Source organism: Daphnia carinata, chromosome 1, assembly GCF_022539665.2.
Source record: "Daphnia carinata strain CSIRO-1 chromosome 1, CSIRO_AGI_Dcar_HiC_V3, whole genome shotgun sequence".
Classification (NCBI taxonomy): domain Eukaryota; kingdom Metazoa; phylum Arthropoda; class Branchiopoda; order Diplostraca; family Daphniidae; genus Daphnia; species Daphnia carinata.
The window spans coordinates 3,377,955-3,398,719 of NC_081331.1; the positions used below are offsets into that span (position 1 = coordinate 3,377,955).

Sequence of the window (20,765 nt, forward strand, 5' to 3'; positions counted from 1 at the left end):
TTTTTTTTGCCACAATATTCTAGAATACCTGCCTGCGCGTGCTTCACCTGATGCAAACGATTCAATCGATGGCTTAAAAAATGCTTCCCCCCATCGCCACACCCACGGATTATGTCTCATCGGTTGTGTGCTCCCGTTTGTACACGTAAAAAAGAAGGGAGAGGCCAGCAAGGTAATCGAATGGAAGGTGATAGTCGTGACGATCGTGATTAAGCCAAAAGAAAACCAGTGGACGAACAACGATATTAGCTAAACCAAAGAGAAAACGGGTCGGAAATGCGGCATCGTCCGCTACTAACCGAAAGATAAAAAAAAATAAAAACCAACGGTGAATTGGCAATTCCTACAACCGTCCGAAACGACTATTCAAGAGGTGGTAACAACGGAAGCAAGAGGCCCCCAAAAAACAAGAAAACAAAAAATGTGTATGTGAGGTGGAGGGAAACATCACGACCTCGCATGTGTGATTGCACGACTCGCCAAATGACAGGTGAAGAGGTACAAGTAACGTTATCTCACCAAAAGGCGCTAGAAAATGCTTTTGCGCATGTCGTGAATTTTTAAAGACTTTCAAGAGAGACAAAACCACGCGACCTGCTACGAAAATTACCTCGTGATTTTCGATCGTTTAAAAGTCGACCCATGCGAGACTAAAAAATAAAACCTTGGCATCTCTTAAATAACAACAACAAAAATTCTACGTTTATTCGGGAAAAATTTTTTCCTAATTTCTTCCGGCCGGCTGTGGCGGTTGCACGCACGCGCTGTTCCGGCAAAAAAAAAGAGAGGGAAATAAAAAATGAATTCTCTCACGCCGGGCAATGGCTTTGACTTTCATCGTGAGTGTGTGTAGGGGTGATTCGGTAAACCCGCTAACCGTTAGTTGGAGGGAGCCAAAGAAATGCCACTACTCATTACAAATATACCGGACGCTCGCTGTCCACTCTACAACGTCGTTAATGAGAATTTCCGCGAGTAGCGAAATGATTCTCACCAAAGAAATAAAAAGTCAATGACTATTAAAATGGAAATTCGTGGTTTTAACGTGGAAAATAGATTCGTCTTCACTTTTCTCCTCCTGTCAATGTTATAACGCAATCGAACATGCTCGAGCGAATGAAAATGAGTCATTTTGCTAAAGACGATGTGTGAATTCTTTATAAGCTCATCTCTCGCGAATCTGACGTCATATTGCGTTGGTGCAACGCTTTCTGCCCACAGTTCTTTTTTTTCGGAGGGCGCTCATCACGTGTTTTTAATTTAAAGCGAAAAGAAGGATTTACTTTACAATTGCGACCAACCTCCTTTTCGGTAAGACCATCAAGCCATTTGAAGAGAGGAGGAGGATAACAAAATTAAGCTTTAAAAGAAATGTGAGCCGGATCTGCGATTGTATCATCTCCTTCGTGCTTCTCTATTTTCATATGGTGATTTCATTTTTCTTTTTTAGCTTTCGGATTAATTCTGTGCGGCTCTTAAGGGACCGTATGAAAGAAGAAAAAAAAAAGCAGGGCGTCGCTCGAGTCATAAACATTCGGCGGCAGTCCAACAACAAACCACCCAATGCGTCAAGGCAATTCGTCCCTATGCTAATCCCCTCGACCTTTTACCCAAAAATTTTATTTCATTTGCGAAAAAAAAACATTTCTTTTATTCATTTACTAAACATTTTACGAGCTACTCGGAGTAAAAAATTTTACAAATAAAATCTTCCAAAATAAGTTTGGGCCTTTCCCTCCTATGTCGACACGTGTCTCTTTAAAACTTGGCAGTTTATGTTCCCATTTTTAAAGAAAAAGTGAAGTTTTGAATGGCCAGCCATGTCGTCAACGGGTTATTTTTGTTAATCAATGGCTCCACGATGGCGCCCTGATGTTATCCGATACGTTTTAACGCATCTTGTAGTAGTGGCATAATCCTAACGGAAGGTCCTGGCGTCCCTGGCTTAAAAATTCGGTACAAGGTGGCCACGGTATTGATCGGATTGCGCTGACTCAGAAGAAGCGGGAGAAAGGGGGAGGGAACTTGTGCAACGCAGCAGTTAAAAGCAAAGCATTTTTTGAAATAGGATAAGGATAAAAACGAAAAAAGAAACGTAACAGAAACACTTCTCGTTGTCTTCTCATTTTGTTGACAGTTGAGATCGAGTTCGTCACCTCTAGAAAAACCGATTGCTCAAAAAGATTTGTCAGATGTTTATCACTTGAAGTCGGAAATGTGTCATCGGTAGAAGGAAAAAATAAGGGAACTTTGGGAAGTCAGACCAGTTGGTCCGGAACGACGGTCGTCGAATGGAATTAGACAAAACATGCACGAGATGTTTTTCAGGAAAAAAAACAGATGGCCTATCCCCCCCCCCTTGAAAACTCCCCTAAAATTGTCCTAGGCGACGAAAGACCAATTCCCTTAAAAATTCTTCTAGAAATGCCCAAGAAAACAATCAAAATGCCATAAAAATAAATAGAAACGTTCAATTGTTCGTTGGAAATAAGCTAGAGATGTTTACTTCCTATGGTCACAAAAGAAAAAACTGACGTCTATCGTGACAATCGAGAACTAAACAAAACAAAATTTGAAAATCTCTAGAATGACGAACACAAACAAACATGTGTCATTAACGTCGGATAGACACACAGACACGTTTCATTTTCCAGGGTTTAGTTTTTTTTCCTGGTACTTTTGTGTGTCGGGTACTGTATATTCACCGTCGGATGAACATCGTTACAGCACACTCAAAAACACAACAGCTGCTCCCTCACTGGGTGACGGCGTTTGCATGCCGTTGAACTAATGCGGCGATTTGAAATCGTTGACTAGCCATGCCTTGCCCACCGTGAACAGAAAAATCGTCGATCCGATCAACGTCCCTTCGCGCCATATTTTCTTTACTATGCCTATACGATGGCGCTCTTTTGAGCTACGGTCGACTTCACAGTTTCAACTTTTATCAGAGTAAAATCTTACCTGTTATTGTAAGGCAGCTTGTTAACAAGGATCACTGAATCATTAGACACACGCACCAACAAAAGATTCACGTCAAATGATTAACTCGTTTATGTGAAGTCGATCATGTCGACCACTGTTGCTGAAAGCCACGTGCTTGAAAGATGACTGCCAATAATCCAAGAGGGTCTCAAAACTGTTCTGTACTATTTCATTCGGTTCAACATGAAACACGGTTAAACTACAGGGAAATCCAACGACACAGAAAAAAAAAAAAAACAGTTAATTGTTACGAGAATTAGTTGTGGAACGAGCCTGTGCAGCCTCTCGGAGAGAAGCCTGTGAAAACACTGGACAACTTTTTGTGCTCTCTCTAGCCACAACACACAACGGGCGCTCCGCCCGAGCGCGCCAACACGAGAGAGAGAGAGAGAGCAAAGTCTGGCACAGAATTCTGCAGAGCAGAAATGTTGTAAAACGCCCCCCACCTTCTCTCCTTTTCTCTCGACACATGGATTGGGGGGGGGGGTTGAAAAAGGGAAGAAGAATAATCAAATAACCCTAGGGTGAATATATGGAGGAGGGTGGAAAATCCCCGAACGAGAGGAAGGGAGAGCAAAACGAAACCATGATGGCCGCTATTGTGTGCGTCGAGGGTAACATACTTGTGCGACCCTCTTCAAGAGATGCTAGAAACAAAATGTTGTGCTGCGCAGACGCGACAGACAAACTTTCATATCGTTCAGGGAGATGAGGGTGGCGATATCGAACTAATATTGAACGTTGGGGTTCTCTTTTTAGTGGGTCCCATTTTAGCTGATAAGACCCCCAATAGATCGACCGCCGCCACGGCACAGTTGCAGACCAGAACCCTTTAAAAGAAAGGACTGTCAAAAATATTTTCAAAGACGCTCGATCAAAGCCCTTTCTATTGCTTAACGTTAAAAAGGGAAAAGGTAAAACATCGGTCCTCTGGGCCCAATGTTATTTCGAGGAAAAGAAAAATCCGCCCCAATGGTTTCACCACATGTCATCGACAAAAAATTTCCAACTACTAAGAATGAAAATGTTTGAATGACCTTGTCTAATCATGATAACGTTCCACTGACGATGAATCAGAAGTAATAAAATGTCTTTGATATGTGGTCCTTGTCTTGGACTCTAAAACAATAAATTTTCCATCCAGTGTTGTAACATTTATTTTGAAATATTTTTCGATTTTAGAGCAGCATCAAGCATTTAGTACTATTGTGGTTTGCCGACAGCTGTCGATCTCAGAATGAACGTCGAAAGATCTTGATATCAAAACATGCTATTGCTACTTTTGTGCTTCCCATCCGGTTTAAAAAACAACTCAGTGCCCAGGCGAGATATCGATCAACATCCAGTTAGTGCCATCAGCTCTTAGTCACCGGATATCACATTTAAAGCTCGTTTTTTTTTAGCCAAACGTTTGGCACACCTAACCCTATTTCCTTCTTCTCACGATCAAGATGCGGAGGATGGAGTATTCAGCGATCCAGTTTCGCTTAGCAACAGATGTGAGCTGTAAATGAGCCATGGCTCGAGCCACCACAAAATCGATAGAGAAAACAGAAAACCCTACGGGTGTGTAATCATAACGTCGTCATCATCCTGCGGCTTCTCATTTGGTTTCAAGGAAAATGAAAATAAAATTAATTTGCTTCTTTTTACCGCTAGAGTGAATAACATGTGAATAGCAGCTGTAGGCTAATCTGTTTAATGTTCGATGATGAAATTTTTGTGTGCCATGCTCCGTCCCATGTGTGAATTACTTTCCGACGTTTTATTTTGGTTGGACCGACATTGAACGAGTCAAAAAGACCTTATGTGTACAACGATGAAGACGTCACTAAACTGGCAACAGCTCCTATAAATACATCAAAGATATGCACTCTTCATCGTTAGAGAGCCGCAGAGAATCAGCCTTTAACTATTTATAAACTAGAATATAAGAACATTCTAGTTCCTCTTTCCCTCCTGGTCTTGCATTAATGTGGAAAAATTCCTCCTCAGAAAGAAAACAACAAACCAGAATGAACACAATATCGAGTCATTGATCTTAATTTAGCTCCAGGCCACAGAAAAACAAAAGGAGAAAATAATATTCAAATGTGTACATGTTTCTCCTCTTCATTGTTGACGTGGTTGTTTTTGTTTGTTGTTGTATTGGCGTCCAGGAAAATACAAGACACAAAACGAACGATGATGATGGTGGGCCTCGTCTCTTGTTTTTCGTTACCATTATTAGACATCAAGGGTAATGGATTGCGCGATTGGCGTAATGTGTTGAATCGCGAAAGAAGAGGCTACACGAGTAACGAAGAGAAAGCCATCGAGACGGTCTCACGCACGGAGAAACAAACAAGACAAGTGCGAAAGGGGGAAAATGATGATGATGACGGACAGAAACGAGGGGATAAATGTGGGCAGACGAAAATTACATCTTGGGCTATTAAACGTCAAAAGTTTTTTTTTCTTTTTTCGTTATTTAAAAAAAAAAAGATACAGAGAAAGAAATGAAAGGTATTTGCAAAATTCGACACGACAAAGAGGCACTACATTTGGACGGAATAATCCGGAAAGAAGGGAAAGGAGAATTAAGGCTGATATGATACTGATAACACAAAGATTAATTATAAACGATACGTCAACCTATTCTCGTCATTTTTCTTTTCTTTTTTTTTTGGTCAACTCAAAAGAAACAAAAAAAGGATGTCAAATTATATGGCGATTTTTTCTTTGTTAATTTTGTCTGTTGTTCGAAATTAATCGCTTCCAACTTGTTCAATGAGCTGGAAGAGCTGCCATCCGTCATCTTTTGCTTTAATGTACAGAAAAAAAAATACTTTGGGGTTTTCATTGCATCGATTTTCACGAAAGCAATAAAATACATAGGGTCTGACGGGTTTTCCATTGTCAACCACGCCCTTTAAAAAAAAAATGAAAACCAAAATTGTTGGGGTCGGCCCTATGACGATAGGAGCTGTCCAACTAAGTAGGCGAATGACGGAAGGATCTCATGAGCGGGACGAGCAGAGCTGGGGGTCCGGCTTGCCTCAAAAACGGGTGATGAAGCAGCTCGAAGGCGGTGGCTCTTTGAGCGGGGTCTCGCACCAGCATTCGATCCAGAAAGCCTTGTAAACGGGCGGAAACCTAGTATCGTAAACAATGAATAAACAAACAAGATGAGTGAAATTGATACAAGATTGACTGCGTGCCAACAAGCAGCAGCTCTTTTCCCAAAGAGTTGTATGGCCGTAGTAACGTACTTTGGTAGCGTTGCGCAGCTTGGGTGGAGGCATATCCCGAATGCGCCTCATGGCCTGCAATGGAGGTTCATTAAAGAAGGGCGGTTCCCCGTCCACCATTTCAATCACCATTATGCCTGTTTTACAGGAATTCAAAAAAGGGAAAACGTTAAACAATTAATGCATAAAACATGTCGTGACAAAAAGAGACAAATGGAAATTTGCCAAACAAGAATGCTGTGTTCTCTCTAAGTACTTTCTTTTCTTTTTGTCATGTACTTTGTTTTCAAATTGCTCTCTTACCTAAACTCCAAATGTCAACTTCGGGACCGTAGGGAAGGCGGGATATCACTTCCGGAGACATCCAGTAGGGCGTCCCCACTAGCGACTTCCTCTTGGGTAGCTCTTGTGATACTTGAGCGCAGAAGCCAAAGTCAGACAACTTAACCTACAAACGAAAATGGCGTAAAAAAGGGCGTCGTTTACGACATGTAACAAGAATGCTACTATGATCAAAATTTACCCTTCCATCGGCTGCTAAAAGAATTGAATCCGATTTAATGTCACGATGGATGACCCCCTGCGAATGGAGGAAAGCCAAAGCTTGTAGGCACTGCAGGCAAACGGTGGCTATTTGTTCCTCGTCCATGCGAGCGTGAGTGACGATATCCGTCAGAGCGCCACCTTCCAAATATTCCATCACCACCCACAGCTCGTCGCCCACGAGGAAACTGTCGTACATTTCGACGATGTTGGGATGGTGATAGTCGCGCATAATGACCACCTACAAAGTAAAAAAACAAACAAAAATTTCAGTGATACGTAACAACAAAAAAGATAAGACAACGTAAATAACACCCCCTATAACAATCATACCTCATTAAAGAGGAGTTCTCTTCGCTGTTGGCGTCTTAAATCCATCTTCTTAACTGCTACTTGTCGGCCAGTATTCTTCTCAACGGCGATGCAGACGACGCCAGTGGATCCTTCGCCAATCTTGATGAAACTGTCCAGATTAATTCGGGGGTCACCTGGACTAACGACCATTTGTAAAGCGGCACGAAACTGTTCATGAGTTAATCGTTGCTGCTGTTGTTGTTCCTGTGCCGCTGCTGCCGCCGCTGCAGCAGACGCGGCAGCTGCAGCCGACGATTTCGCCACCATGACGCTTTTGCTGTTGTTCAGCGTATTTTGATTTTGATCTGCTCCACTGTTATTGTTGACCGCATTGCTGGATGGCGGTCGTGGTGGTTGTGGACTGATTTTCGGCGGAAGAGGACCTGGCTGTGGACCGGGTGGATTAGACTGAGGTTGCTGCTGATATCTCACTGGTTGTTGAGGATGGGCTGTCGCAGGTTGTTGTTGCTGATGTCCGTTATTCAGAGTCATGTTTTGAAATTGTTGACTTGGTGGACGATAAGTATTGGGAGGTTGAGGAGTTGTTGGGCTCCGCGGAAGCGGAGAGTGCGATTGGGACGATGTCGACGAGCTAGAATGGGGCCCTGAATGTTGCGGTGGTAGTGTCAAATGCGGTGGTTTCATTGGCTGCGCGTTGGGCTGTTGAGGTCCTGGATGACCATTAAAGTTCTGGCCATTAGGTTGACCACCATGCTGGTATGGTGGTGGTAGAGGTGGTCGATATTCTTGGCTTTGTCCGTGGTTATTCTGTGGATAATGATTGCCAGTTTGGACTTGCAAATGACCTGGCATTCCACCGTGATGACCAGGATGTTGATTCATCGGATAACCCGGTGACGGGCTTGTGCTGCCAGGATTTACGCCACCTCCTTGTGGTCTTGGTCCTCCGCCAGGCTGATGCATTCCCTGTGCTGGATGCATGCCATGTTGCTGTGAAGGCTGCATTCCACCTTGTGGATGAAGTGGATGGCCCTGTTGTGGTTGCATCGGTACGGCTTTCATCATCATCTGGGAGTTCCGGTGAACGGGAGGTGGAGCAGGATAATTGGGCGCCGGGGGGCCTTGCTGGTGGTGCTGCACAAGTTGTTGTTGTTGCTGCTGTGTCTGCTGTTGAGGCATGGGATAGCCTCCTTCCCGTAGGATTCCTTGCGGGTGAACGGGACGTCCCATTCCGTCTCTCACGTCTCTTGGCACGGCTTGGTGTTGATGAGGGAAGTAACCTTGAGGGTACTGTTGTTGGGGGTGCTGCTGTTGCGGTCCGGGGTAGCCGGGCCCGTAATGCTGCATGGGTGGGCCAGCAGGATAGTTGGCATTGTTGGGCGACGGGAGAGGCGACGTTTCTCCGCCAACACCTTCGCCCATCTCCGGAACGGGCAACATGGGTTTATAATCCTTCCTGGCTTTGGGTGGACTCGATGAGCGCAGACTGTTGGAACGGACAACACTCGACGTCCGAGGTAATCCTGGCCCTCCTCCGTTTCCATTGTCGTTTTTACCACCGCCCGTGCCGGTGCTTTTTCCTTCTCCCCGGACTATCGTCTGCAACGACACATCCTTCTATTGAAACGGAATAATGAAATTTAAGGGTGCATAGCTGCTTTATGGAATTTGTTAGAGGGAAAATGAGGGGTGGAAAGAACAACAAATCAACGACTGATAATAGAAAAAAATTCGATGTTGAACTTGGTCGGAAGCGGTTGATTTATAAACAACCGTTACAAAGATATCGGTCGTGACGTTGATTTGGTGGTCGAAAGGTCATAAGGGATTTATGGATTTTTATTATAGGTTTGCAGCTCTTGTGGTGATAAAATTGTTTTTTTTTTACCTTCAAATCTAGTACTTCTGTTGGGGTGATTTCAGATGGATCGATTAAAGGCGTCGGTCGCGACGATAAGGCTCCCTTGGCCGACGGCGTAGGACTCACGATGCCCGCCCATTGTGGCGGTAGTCCGACGTAGCGGTTTTCACGTTTGTCAAAGCCTGTATGTACCCTATGTTCAAAATTTTTAGGCAGCGAAATGTCCAATTTCTTCTTCTTCTTGCTGAACATTGTAGAAAAAGCGGATTATGATGAGCTGCACTAGAAAACTGCCAAAATAAAAAAGAAAACAAAATGAATCACTTTGCTTTTCGTATGGAGGAAGATCACTTTTTCGTGTATGGGCATTAATGCACAAAACTTTTTACTGGTAGCGTTTGTACGAACTAAACGACGGCACGTTTTATGTAGCAATGAGGGTCTTGTTTCCTCCTTCAATGTTTGTTGCTGCTACGACAACAAGCACGAAAACAAGGTAGAGGGAGCCAATGCGCAGAGAGAGAGAGAGAACGACGAACCGTGTTGAGCGACGGCAACAGCCGAATGACGTGAGGCGCATTCCCTCCCACAGGCGTCTGGTTTATGTTTCGTGCCGGAATGCGGCCGTAAAAAAAAAGGCAAAAGGAAGACGACGCGCACACACACACACATACACACACACTACCAACCCAGTTTTAGGGTTGCTAGTTAACCTAAAATAACTCTATTATGCTCCTATCAAAACCTACTCTTTTATAATGTGGTACAGATTTTGATCCAAATGCAACAAAAGTCTACAAATTTTCATTTTGTAATACTATGATCAATTATAGGAATAAGTTTAAATTCTAAATGGAAATCAGATTGTGGAATTAAACTGTTGGCTGTAACGAAATGGGTCAACAATGACACATTTGACATTAGGGAGTACTTCCGTTTGCTTTCAATACTGATATTTCAGTACATCATGTAGTTAACTTGGACGAATGAAGCACATCAGGTCACAAAGGTAATGACATTAGGAATACTTGCACCTAACAAGATTGTAGAGGGATTCAGTCCTGAGCTCCGAAATGGGGGAGTATTTGGGAAGCCACACAATGTTGATTTGCTGCTATTCCCTTGTAAGATCACTATGGTAACATCCATGTAATGACAAAACACGCACTGTCCACGTATCACGTTGAAGTTTTTTTAACGATCAAGTGATGGTGAGAATCAATGAAGTTCACATGGGAAAACAAAAGGCGTAGCATACAAAACGTCATTCGGCCGTTGAAAACACCAAGCCACCCCCTTTCACCTGTTAACCGTTTAAATAGCACAACGAAAATACATTGAAAAACTCACCTAAGGAATGAAAACACGAAACTGGAATACAAAAGCACCACCGAGTGAGCACTTAGAACTGAAACATCGAAGAAACAAAAGGAAATAAAAGAAAAAAAAGGCTCCGGAAGATTGTTTATAGATCTTATATGGCCGCCATCTTATTTTGCTGTAAGGTGTTTCCCCCTTCCCCTCCCCACAAACAGGTGAAGGCTAACTAGTACCATTGTTTTCGCCTACCATCAAACGATTTAGTAAATCATACGAAAACTTCTACAACTAAGAATATATAATTTTTAACGGAAATTTTTTCTTTTAGAAGGGTTAATTATTTATCGTTATTTTTTTGTTTTATTTTCATAAATTCATTTTTGCCAAAAAAAAATATTCGTTTTGGGTCGTTGTTAAACAGAAATCAGGCATCGGTATTTTCTTATTGCATTGTATTTTGGATAAATGAATTCACAACTATGAATATATGAGATTCTAGCAAAGACAGTGGGTGAAACAAAAATTATGGGTGACAAATGAGCTTTGAAATTCAAGGAATGAACGACTTAAAAAGAAAAAAATGTAGGATTGATCGACAAATTAGCTCGTAGCGGATAACGCCATCTAACGAGTAAAAGAATAATAGCAGTCCCATAATAAGGCATAGTTTGTTGGCACACCCAAAATAGATTTGGCTAAATAAAAATAAAAGATAAAAATACAAATTAGGGATAAGAATACAAGGAAAGGTACCAACAATTGTAAAATAGGAAAAAGTAACATCTACGTATTTTTATTTTAATGGACATCATCCTTTCGAAAAGTAAAAAAGAATGTACTCAAATGATAAGTATGGCGACGATGGGGGCATGGAAGCGCATGTTCAAGCAACAGCAGGTTCACATTATGTATGGAATGTGATGACGGAGAATTTAATGAGTTGAACGCCACAGGTCTCAAACGAAGAATTCATAGGGATTCGCCAGCTGGTACTCCACTTCCGCGTTCTTATACATCTCAATATTCTGTGAGAAAAATATAAATCAAACAAAGAAAAGAAACGTTTAAAAACTGTACAAAGAAAACAATCCTCGTGTCTCAACTACATTTTAAGACTAGTAATAAATGCGCAACACCAGGTGATCGTCTAGATTGGCAGTCGAAAACGCTAGAGTGCTTGAAGTCGTTAAACGCAAAATCGTTCAACCGTACAACAAAAGATTGTGTAATCACGGAACATTAAGTAAAAACAGAATATTGCTTTTAGAAATTTAAGCGGTTGCTAGGGAACCTCTGGTGCGTGTTTTTTAAGAATACCAAACTAAAACTTACCAGTTGAATGTCTCGGTTTAAATCCTCCAGTTGCTTGGCATGCATGGCCATGAGTTTCTCCTTCTCTTTGCCTTGCTTCATGGCTGTAATCTTGCGCTCTTCAATAAATTTTTTGGTGTTATTTTGGTTCTTTTCACGCAAACGACGTTCCTTCTCCGCCTTGTTGCGCAGCGTCTTGTCGCTGGCCACCTCCTTGGCTGTTTCAACAGCCATTTTGGCTTGACGTGTCTTTAGATCTTTGTTCTCCCTATAAATTCGAAACAATCTCATCAATGGCACCTCAGATCTGATAAATAGCATAAAAACTTACTTCTCCAATTTGGCGTCCAACAACTTCAGCTGCGCTCCCTGAGCACCCAACATCACCGTCTTCAAAATGTCCTGCTGGGCCTCGAGCTGTTCCTTCAACAATGTCCATTCCTCTTTCAAATGGCGTCCGACCAACTCCGACCACTCTTTGGCTTGATCCGCAACCAGCTGTTTAAGTGCCGGATCATTGATGAATTCTTCTTTGCTACATGCGTTAAGAATAAAAAGCAATGAAATTTTGGCGATCAAAACAACTTGGGATCGTTTCGTGTCAGCTATACTTTTTCCCCTTGACGATTCTTTCGACGGCAGAGACTTGGTTCTTTTGAATCGTGGCTTTCTCCTTTTGTTGACGTTTCCTCATCGTCTCAAGGTCCTTCTGGTGCTTCTTGGTCGCCTTGGCAAACGCTTTATCGCTGCGAAGAGACTCGAGGGTCACAGGCTCGAACTTCATTTCCTCTATGATTCGATTCGCTCGTCATTATTCCCGAACAAACGCTTCGTAATGATTTCAAAAATAGTATTCACCTCTCTTAACTTCTTCTTCGGGTGCCGGAGCAGGTTTACCGCCTGTTAGAGCAGCCTTGGATGTTTCTGATTCTTCAATTCCCATTTCCTTTAACTTGCTATCTCTTTCTTTGTTGGCTGACATAAAAGCTCGAGGGTCCGAAAGGGCATCCATGAATCCTAAAAACAGGTCGGAATGGTACCCAATTCATAGTAAACGTATTTAGCGAAGAATACCTCCCAATCCATCCGGAACGTAGATCTTGAGCTCAATGTTGCAGAAGAGCATGGGCAAAGCCATTGGAAAATTGGCTTCCGTCCTGAGGGAGATGTGGCGATAGCCGGCTTGGAGACCATCCAAAGGAAGGATTCTTTGGCCGAGAAGCTTTCCGTTTTCATCGTAGACGCCGAAACGAAGCACAGCTAAATCTGGAAGAACCACCTGTCATATACCAAAAGAATAAAATTAGCAATCGCGTCTATGATTTGGTCAACTGCTTTCCAATAATAAATACCTTTCTGAACAGAAAAGGTTCTTCGTTATAAATGGGATTGAGACCGTTGGCAGGCACCATACGAGTACGAAATTCTTTGCGGATGGTATCGGTTGGCAAACCGTACATGTCGACTTCCACATAAGTTCCGACTTTTTTATCTGACAAAAACTGACCGGCGATAACCTAGAAGTTGGCAAGGCATAGAACAAGTCGTAAAATAAAAAAAACCCCAAGATTTATGGGATTATTTAGTGATGTTTGTGTGTACCTGGACAGCGCACTGGGCGGCGATCACACCATCCACAGGTGATTCTGCAAACGGATCGAAAGTTCTGTCCGGTCGCCGCATGAAATCGGGCTTGAGGAGGTAGCCGCAATTGCCGTTGTACTCAAACTTTCCCTGATTCAGCTGGAACGGCAAATCAGGGGTCTGGAAGTTTAATGAGACCATTTGCGATCCAGCATTCCAAAACACCTACGGAAAGCCAAATAATGGAATCTGCTGAAAAAGAACTGTTTCCATCGTTCTCTGATCTCATATACGTGTCACCTGAGGCATGTAATTGGACGAATCAGCTCGGGTACCCTTTGGATAAATACGGCTCATTTGGCGTTTGTTGTAATTGACGAACTCGATGGCCGAAGTCTTTAGGTAATTGAGACCAGTTGTTTCAGCAAATGATGACATGTTATGATGGATATTCTTTTCTGTGGCGACATAAAAAAAAAAATCATTAGCTAACACCGCACTAAACAATAGGGAAAAAGGAATGTGGAACTGGTTCGATTACATCATTCAAACGTTTCTAGCACAATAAAATTGTGGGTGCAGCGATAACATACCAGGCATGCATTTGTTAAACGGAAAGAAATGCAAATAAAATAAAATAAAATAAAATAAAATAAAAACAATAGTTCGTACTCAATTCCAAGCTCACAATTTGATGGTGGGCCATGTATCAAAGCCGGTGCCAACGCGAAATGCTAATAAAATACGTGATTTTTTTTGCTCTCGAATGTCCTACTGGAAGGGGCCTAAAAGTAACTACTAGATGATGATAAAATCGAGCTGCTACAAGTGCGATTTTTTGATCATCTTACGCTTCGCCTCTTCAAATGATTTGAAATGAACAGGTTGGGCATAGTTGACCATTGAAGACAGCCATGGATGAACGGCCGATGTAGAGCCTGCATGCAAAGGCACAGCTTCGTCACCGGGCGCCCCAGCTGCAGGATCCCCTTCCTATTTCGAACAAACCAGCAAGCAATCATCCCACGCATGAGAATCATCACAAACACACAACTTCGATCGAAAACAGTGAGACGTCAACACCTAATTGAATCTTTCATTCAAACTAAACATCACCGGTATATGACAAAAATTATCAAAGGCTGAATTCGGAGAAGATTATTTGGATCAAGGGCTATCACATTTAAACGTGCAATCTCATTAACGCGAAACGGCTATGAAAGCAAATTGTAACAAAGGGGAAAAAAGATGCGTTAGCTGTAGGATACGATCATCGTGCAGATCGTCTCCCAACTATCCAATTAGCACAAGACTTCAGGATTGTGTAACACCATCGCAACACATTAATAGAAAAGGTGGTAATGTTGTTGCATCTTTCGCCATGGTGTTTCTCTGATTACCCTCGGCTACATCGAATCCTTGGAACTTGACAGGCTCGGCATAATTGACCATGGACGAGAGCCAGGGATGGATGTGATTGGTTCCGCCTTTGTACTCGTACACCTGGAACATCTTCTCTTCGAAGCTGAGGGAGCGCGATTCGCTGGCGCCAACCTCAGTTTCCTTAATTGTTGTTTTCATGTTAAACAGACCAGAAACGTTTGGGTTTTCATTCATCGACGCTTTAGAATAACAATGTCCCGTGTCATTATTTTAGAAATGAGACGGAACAAGAAATAATAAGGCACGGAGCCAGATTTTGTTGTTTCAACACCATCGTTTTCTTGTGACCCCCAAAATGTTGAACATAAAAGAAGACTGTTGAAAAACAACTCTGGAAATACCTTTTTATCGTCGGGAAGGGGAGCCGCTGGCGCGGAAGCGTCTTCCTTTTCCTCGTCTTCTGTTATGACGAACTGACCCTGACGGAAGAGTTCCAGCTCTTGTTTTTCAACATCTGGCTTCAGTCGCTTGTTCTTAATGAGAATCTTCCGCTTCAGCTGGCTGGGGCTAGGTAGAGGGACTCCGGGCTCCAACTTTGAAAGTAGAAATAAAAATAGACATGAATAAATTGCTTTTAAAATTGAAACAAAAAAGGTTATATCCAGCTAATTGGTTAGGGTACTGGGGTTTTCCAGTTTGGATCGTGACGCAAAAGTTGTAACAGACGGGCCATTCCACGATCGAGGAAATAACAACTCCCCTTCCAGAAAAAAAAACATAGCCTAGGCATAAACACTATGAGGAAGGTTTAGGTCTCGAGGTGGATGGTAACCCAAATATTTACATTCTAGTCCTTTAATTATGTTCGTGGAACGTCACCATGCGCGTAAGACGTCAATGATCCATTGTTCTATTTTGGTACTGCTAGGAATAGAGGGAGGTTATCGAAGCATGTCTTTCCGTTTACTTACCGGTGATTCGGGAACCGGTTCTTTTAGTAGGAGATCCCCGAGGATTTCGTCGCAGTATTTGGCCAGCTTGTACTGCTGGGCTCGGCAGCAATGGTTTTCGAAAGACAGAATGACTGGCCAATCCGAAGTGACAAAGGCGCAGTCACGGATGGCGAGAATAACGTCCTGTTAAAAGATTTTGGTATTACCTTCTTGTGTAACCACATGCTGGTACATTATAAAAGAAAACAAGTGTTCACGAGCGTACCTTGAACAGAATTTCAGTACACATGGCTTTGCCGTGAGTGATGATGGGTTCTTCGTCGCTGCCTTTGCCGTCCCAGCAATCGAGCTCGACGCATCTAACAAATCATAATCATTTATTCAAAATCCATATGAAGCATTTAAAGTTGAATTACCTGCAACCCGCAAGAAGAGTTTGACGGTACATTTCCACCGAGGATTTGCCACCAAATTGTCGACCAGAGAGATAAGTGTTGTGGGAAGAGTTGATGTAGTAATGCGACAGTGGCTGATCCATTTCCATGTAGATATCGAGTCGATCGAGCCAGACGGGAGCATTGTCGTCGGACATGAGATAGCGAATGAAACCGTCTTTGCTCAGTCGTCCTGTTATTTAATAGATCCCAATTATTAGCAATCTCCAGTTTGATAGTTGTCCTTTACTTCTAATTAAGCTTACTTCTAACACGGTTGTCTTTGTCCTGTTCGTACTCGTCGATAATTTCCGTGGCTCGTTTTTCATTGTAAAGGGGATACAGGATCTCGTTGAGACGTGGATCGCGCTGTTTGTCGTTCAGAAAATCGATAAACTGGATAAGCCCAATCGCATCCGACTTGCCTTTAGTGCTGCAAGGAACAAGAGACAATTAGCCAAATTGCATGACAACCGCGATATCATGATAAATCAGACAAAGAAAATAATGGAAAGAATAGATAAGATATGTTTTTTGTTGAACTCACATCGATTGAAACAGTTCCTCGATATCATTCCTCGGGCAAATTTTGTGGTAAAGGGCAACGAATTTTTCGAAAGTGAAATCGGCTTTCTCCATAGAGTCACCCTGATGCGGAAGTCAAGAGAGTATTACAAAATAGGGTATCTTGAGCTATTTTAGCCATTTGTTTACCTTTTCACTAGGTAGTCCCAGTTCGGCGAAGGCCTGGTAAATGAGTTTTTCCGTTTTACCAGAAGCGAAGGTTCTGGCAACAACTTTGACCGGCACTTTACCGGCTGCATCCACCTGGAAGCCAAGTCGCATCCAACTAAAATAGACAAACAACATAATGCATGATGAGACAAAGGTTTTCTTAAAACTAAAATTCGAAAATTTGAATTTTGAAAATGTGGCCAAAGGGTCAAGTGGTTGTGTAAAAAACATGACAGTGAAAATACTGTTTAAAAAAACTACGAAAAATGTTTCATCATTCAAATAGCGGACATGCAAATTTCGAAAAAGCAATCAAAAGCTAATGTATACACAGCCACTACAACAACTAGGGCATATCGTTGACGTTCAATGTAACAACCAAAAGCCATAGATAATCAGTGACGCTCCGATAGTTGTATGCCGTGTGCTCGTTTTTATCAACAGTGTGTGAATCGAATGTGTTTTCTGGTAGATTTTTTTATTTAAAATCAGCTGGGTACACGGCACATGAGAGTAGGACAGACTCACTGTTTCATCAAGTTGGTAGTAGGGCAGACATTGATGATCTTGTTCTTGTTGGTCACCGAGCGGAGACCTTCCTTCCACGTCTAAAAATCGAATTAACGACAACAAGTGTGGGTATGCGATATTTGATTTTGAAAAATAGAAAAAGTAAATGAGCCAACTAAAAAATCTATGTACTAGTTAATCAAAAGAACATCCACCCATACTTCATTCCGGGCTACTGTCAATTGGCGGATTTATCTTTCGTGCACGAATAAAACTTTCTAAAAATGTGAAGATTCTCAAACAGCAGATCCAGGCAAGACTAATAAGTAACTAATTCGTCAATAGAATGAAGTAAACTAGATCATTGTCTTTTTTAAAAATATTGATTTAAACGTCGCGAGCCATTTGAAATTGCTTAAAATTTTGGATTGTAGCGTTTCGTGCGATGCTTTTCTCAGGTCGTGCTCTTTTCTCTCTAAATACGATCGATTCACTTACTGTTTCTTCAAACACGTCATCGGGCAGATGTTGTTGGCTTTGACATTGTGGGTGATCTTCCGCAGCCCTTCCAGCCAGACCTGTCGCATACATGTTGGTGAATACGCAAAGAGATACAGAGAGAATCATTCATCTCCAGTGTGACAAACAATCATACAGAAAAAGTGTATCAATATTCATTCTTTCAATGTCTTTCTTTACTACTTCATTTTGCGACAACGAAGCTAATTGAACACCTTTTGTCACACGAAACCGTACAGCTTCGCTATTAGGCGACAGATGGCACTAAGAGATTATCGATCGACAAGGTTTTTCAAGATCGGCTTCACATTCAACACTGTATGGGTAAAATCTATGTTTGTTTCACAAAAAAGTATAGATTGATTGGCGCTTTGCAAATAGCATTCATTTCACAAAATGCTGCCATCCAACGTCTGAATAAGAAACTTCTAGTTTTCAGCTAGGTTGAAGCATAAAAACAATTGTTAAATAATTTTATATGCCCCCCGCTTTACTGAGATTTTTTATCAGGCAAATTCAACCATGTAAGTTGGATTAGATAACAATTTATATGGTACGATTCGTAATTTGTAAGTAGCCTAGCAACTCAGTCGTTAGATGGCGTTCACGCATTACCGCCAACCTAAACCAGATCTGTGAACAATCTATACATTTCTGTGTTCTAAAAGAGAGTCTCGGAGTCGCGGACCGAGGGGATGAATAGTACAGCTTTGAAAAAATAAAAATAAAAAAGTTTTCTTTTCTTACCTTAGCCTGTTCAGCTGACTCGCAAACGACGTGCAAGTAATTTATGTTAACCATGTCAAGACCACTGCAAATAGTCAATGATTTGTCATCAAGATCTTGGGCAGTGGCAGATCCATGTTTGGTCATCAACTGGTTGAGCCCACGGGTGTCCTATAAAAAAAGACAAGCAAATCGTCAAAAGCATCCATTAACGAACATGACATTTGTACATTACATACCTTGGGAAGGCCTCCAGATCGGACGTCACTGACCTGGCTCAGTTCCAGCACATCGCCGTCCTGTATGTGCACGCGTAGCCCGCGTAATTTGAAATCAATCACAACGTCATAATACAATTTTCCAAAAGAACAATAGAATTTCTTACCCGAGGTTCAGATTTCCAATGGATGAAGAAGCCATACTCGTCGACCTGAAAGAAGCAACTCGGCTCCAAGTCAAACGTATCCTTTTCCTAAACATTTTCCAGACGGAGATGCAGTAAATATTTATTTTTAAAAGTCACGCGGAATGTCTTGCTCGTTGCCGAACGCGCAAACCATTTATGCGTTTTGGCTGAGCCAAATTGTATCAAGTTTTGTCAAGATGAGATTCAAGAAATTCCATTAAATGTTTGAAGGAAATATAGAAAAAAAGAAAGAAAGAAAGACTACATGACGCCAAGTGGAAGAAAAAAAAAATCAATAATGTCTGGACGAGATTCTTTCCTCTTTCTCTCGCTCTTCTACGTCGACGTCCTATATCATTCCTACGTATGGAATCGTCGGCTTTCGTCTGGTTTTGAGACAAGGACAAACGTATGTTGTTACTTACCTCCGTCCATTTGTCGAATGAGTTGCCTTGAAGAAGAGGCTCCGGGACGGGAATCCGCCAATTAAAATCAAACTTTTTTGTCATTTTTGCACTTTATACTTATCCGCATAAAAAAAAAAAAAATGTCTAAAATAAAAAAAAAAAATTGAGTTTGAAATGACGGACGCTCCAATTGGAAAAATCAAGGGACTAAACTTGTAAACGATTTCACAAAGGTCCTCATGGAAAAATTTCTATGAATATCGGAAAATTGGACACGTCTCTCCGGCTTGGAGATGGTGGCGGGCGGTACGCTACTGAGCTTGAACAAGACCGAAACCCATCACATAACACCGTGCGAGAAAACGAGAGAGGAAGCTCTCTTCCACGTTGCCTGGTTGCTGCGTGCGCGTCGACGACAAAAAGTTCAACAAAAGGGAAGAACAGAAAAGGAAACGAAGTGTGGCGCACGGGCTTCGATCCAGCTGGAAAACACCAACAAAGAAAAAGGGAATGTATGTACGTATGCGTGTGCCCGCGTGATGTAAAAAGGCAAAGGGCAGGAAAGTGTGTCAATGAGTTCGACTTTGGACGGCATAATCTATTGCGTGGCTTCCCTAATAAAGCCAATTTTGCCGTTTTCGGACGAAGTAACGCAAACGTTGGACACTCCAAACGCACAACAAATCAAGCTCCCCGAAATCAAACATTACGGAATCGATCCTTTTTGTAAGGAACACAGACTCTTCTCCGGATCAATAACATCAAACGAGATCGACACGCAGCCCGCCCGAGTCCCGAGAAGGATCGATGGTACTATAAAGGAAGATTGTTCTGTTCGCGTCGTCATTCGCAGCCAGAAATGGAGCAAGTGTCCACATTTTGGAGGTAAAAATGTACCGTCAAAGTGGCTCGGCTAATATCTGTCCAGTTTGCACGGATGGATACGAAAACGCGAGCCTCCAGCTACACTTTTCTCTTTTCGTTAAGTGGTTTACGAGAATTAGTACGCTTGTTACGTTGTTTATCTTCACGTTTTCTGACACATGCCATTTGCACGATATCGATCAATAAACAAGGTTAACATTACTCTTGGGCTCTCAAAAGCCACCGGTCTATTCGTTTCAGGTTTTCGTGCAACTGCCATTGCTACGCACCCTCAATGTTCTAAATGGCATGCAAGTGTTTCGGTTTCATTTTTCAAAGGTCAGACGCCGGTTGCACGATGCTCCGCTTTTTTTCCCGATGGAGCTACAATTTTATCAAGTTCTTTTAGCTTAATAAGGTCAAGCGATTATCGGAACGGGTATATCCGATATGCTTCTGTTTTCTTCAATCATGATTCTTCTCCACTTCCATGCTCATTATCAGAGATCTAACTACGTCTAAGATGGCCTTTTAGCGCCAGATGTGTAGGCTAACGCGTTCGAAACGATGACTTATAATATTATGTTTTAAAGATAAACCATCGTATGGTATTCGGAATCGATTTCTAATTGAATTAACGCAGGTAGCATAAACTGTTGAGAAGCATGCAATTCGAGTT

At 42.2% G+C, this 20,765-nt stretch overlaps 2 protein-coding genes and 1 long non-coding RNA gene across 8 annotated transcripts; 1 reads left to right on the plus strand and 2 right to left on the minus strand.

Moving 5' to 3' along the window:
* Positions 1-4,209: 4,209 nt before the first annotated feature.
* Positions 4,210-5,163, plus strand: LOC130692210 (uncharacterized). The gene is made up of 2 exons (XR_009001361.1): positions 4,210-4,330; positions 4,389-5,163. It is a non-coding gene; the product is annotated as an uncharacterized LOC130692210 (long non-coding RNA).
* A 468-nt stretch (positions 5,164-5,631) lies between these two features.
* LOC130692194 (serine/threonine-protein kinase PAK mbt-like) lies at positions 5,632-10,451 on the minus strand. Of its 2 annotated transcripts, XM_057515272.1 has the most exons (7): positions 10,285-10,451; positions 8,962-9,224; positions 7,092-8,690; positions 6,739-6,999; positions 6,519-6,663; positions 6,237-6,352; positions 5,632-6,120 (listed from the first exon to the last, which is right to left on the minus strand). In XM_057515272.1, exons 2-7 carry the CDS (start codon positions 9,184-9,186, stop codon positions 5,959-5,961), a joined length of 2,508 nt encoding a protein of 835 aa, XP_057371255.1. In that variant the 5' UTR covers positions 9,187-9,224; positions 10,285-10,451; the 3' UTR covers positions 5,632-5,958. The 2 variants fall into 2 exon arrangements, with proteins under 2 accessions (XP_057371255.1, XP_057371254.1); XM_057515271.2 differs by lacking the exon at positions 10,285-10,451 and having other exon boundaries at positions 8,962-9,494.
* Positions 10,452-10,689: 238 nt separating this feature from the next.
* LOC130692208 (1-phosphatidylinositol 4,5-bisphosphate phosphodiesterase-like) lies at positions 10,690-19,947 on the minus strand. Of its 5 annotated transcripts, none has more exons than XM_059497685.1 (22): positions 19,241-19,947; positions 18,795-18,881; positions 18,649-18,708; positions 18,431-18,580; positions 17,663-17,742; positions 16,634-16,769; positions 16,467-16,567; positions 16,186-16,352; positions 15,902-16,112; positions 15,751-15,844; positions 15,504-15,668; positions 14,934-15,125; positions 14,550-14,712; positions 13,450-13,607; positions 13,168-13,374; positions 12,918-13,082; positions 12,640-12,844; positions 12,424-12,582; positions 12,177-12,354; positions 11,897-12,100; positions 11,587-11,833; positions 10,690-11,279 (listed from the first exon to the last, which is right to left on the minus strand). In XM_059497685.1, the coding sequence occupies exons 1-22, from the start codon at positions 19,322-19,324 to the stop codon at positions 11,211-11,213; spliced, it is 3,282 nt and encodes a 1,093-aa protein (XP_059353668.1). In that variant the 5' UTR covers positions 19,325-19,947; the 3' UTR covers positions 10,690-11,210. The 5 variants fall into 5 exon arrangements, with proteins under 5 accessions (XP_059353668.1, XP_059353670.1, XP_057371272.1 ...); XM_059497687.1 differs by lacking the exons at positions 14,550-14,712; positions 17,663-17,742 and adding exons at positions 14,001-14,142; positions 17,183-17,262 and having other exon boundaries at positions 19,241-19,941; XM_057515289.2 differs by lacking the exon at positions 17,663-17,742 and adding an exon at positions 17,183-17,262 and having other exon boundaries at positions 19,241-19,941.
* Between the last annotated feature and the right edge of the window lie 818 nt (positions 19,948-20,765).

Excerpts from the sequence above, each read along its gene's own strand:
- LOC130692194 (XM_057515272.1), bottom strand. The coding sequence starts at position 9,186 with ATGTTCAGCAAGAAGAAGAAGAAATTGGACATTTCGCTGCCTAAAAAT. Across the intron at positions 7,000-7,091 it reads GAGAACTCCTCTTTAATGAG|GTGGTCATTATGCGCGACTA; the intron begins GTATGATTGTTA and ends TTTACTTTGTAG. Across the intron at positions 6,121-6,236 it reads AGCTGCGCAACGCTACCAAA|GTTTCCGCCCGTTTACAAGG; the intron begins GTACGTTACTAC and ends TTACGATACTAG.
- LOC130692208 (XM_059497685.1), bottom strand. The coding sequence starts at position 19,324 with ATGACAAAAAAGTTTGATTTTAATTGGCGGATTCCCGTCCCGGAGCCT. Across the intron at positions 16,353-16,466 it reads GAGGAACTGTTTCAATCGAT|CACTAAAGGCAAGTCGGATG; the intron begins GTGAGTTCAACA and ends TGTTCCTTGCAG. Across the intron at positions 13,375-13,449 it reads CGTCCAATTACATGCCTCAG|GTGTTTTGGAATGCTGGATC; the intron begins GTGACACGTATA and ends GGCTTTCCGTAG.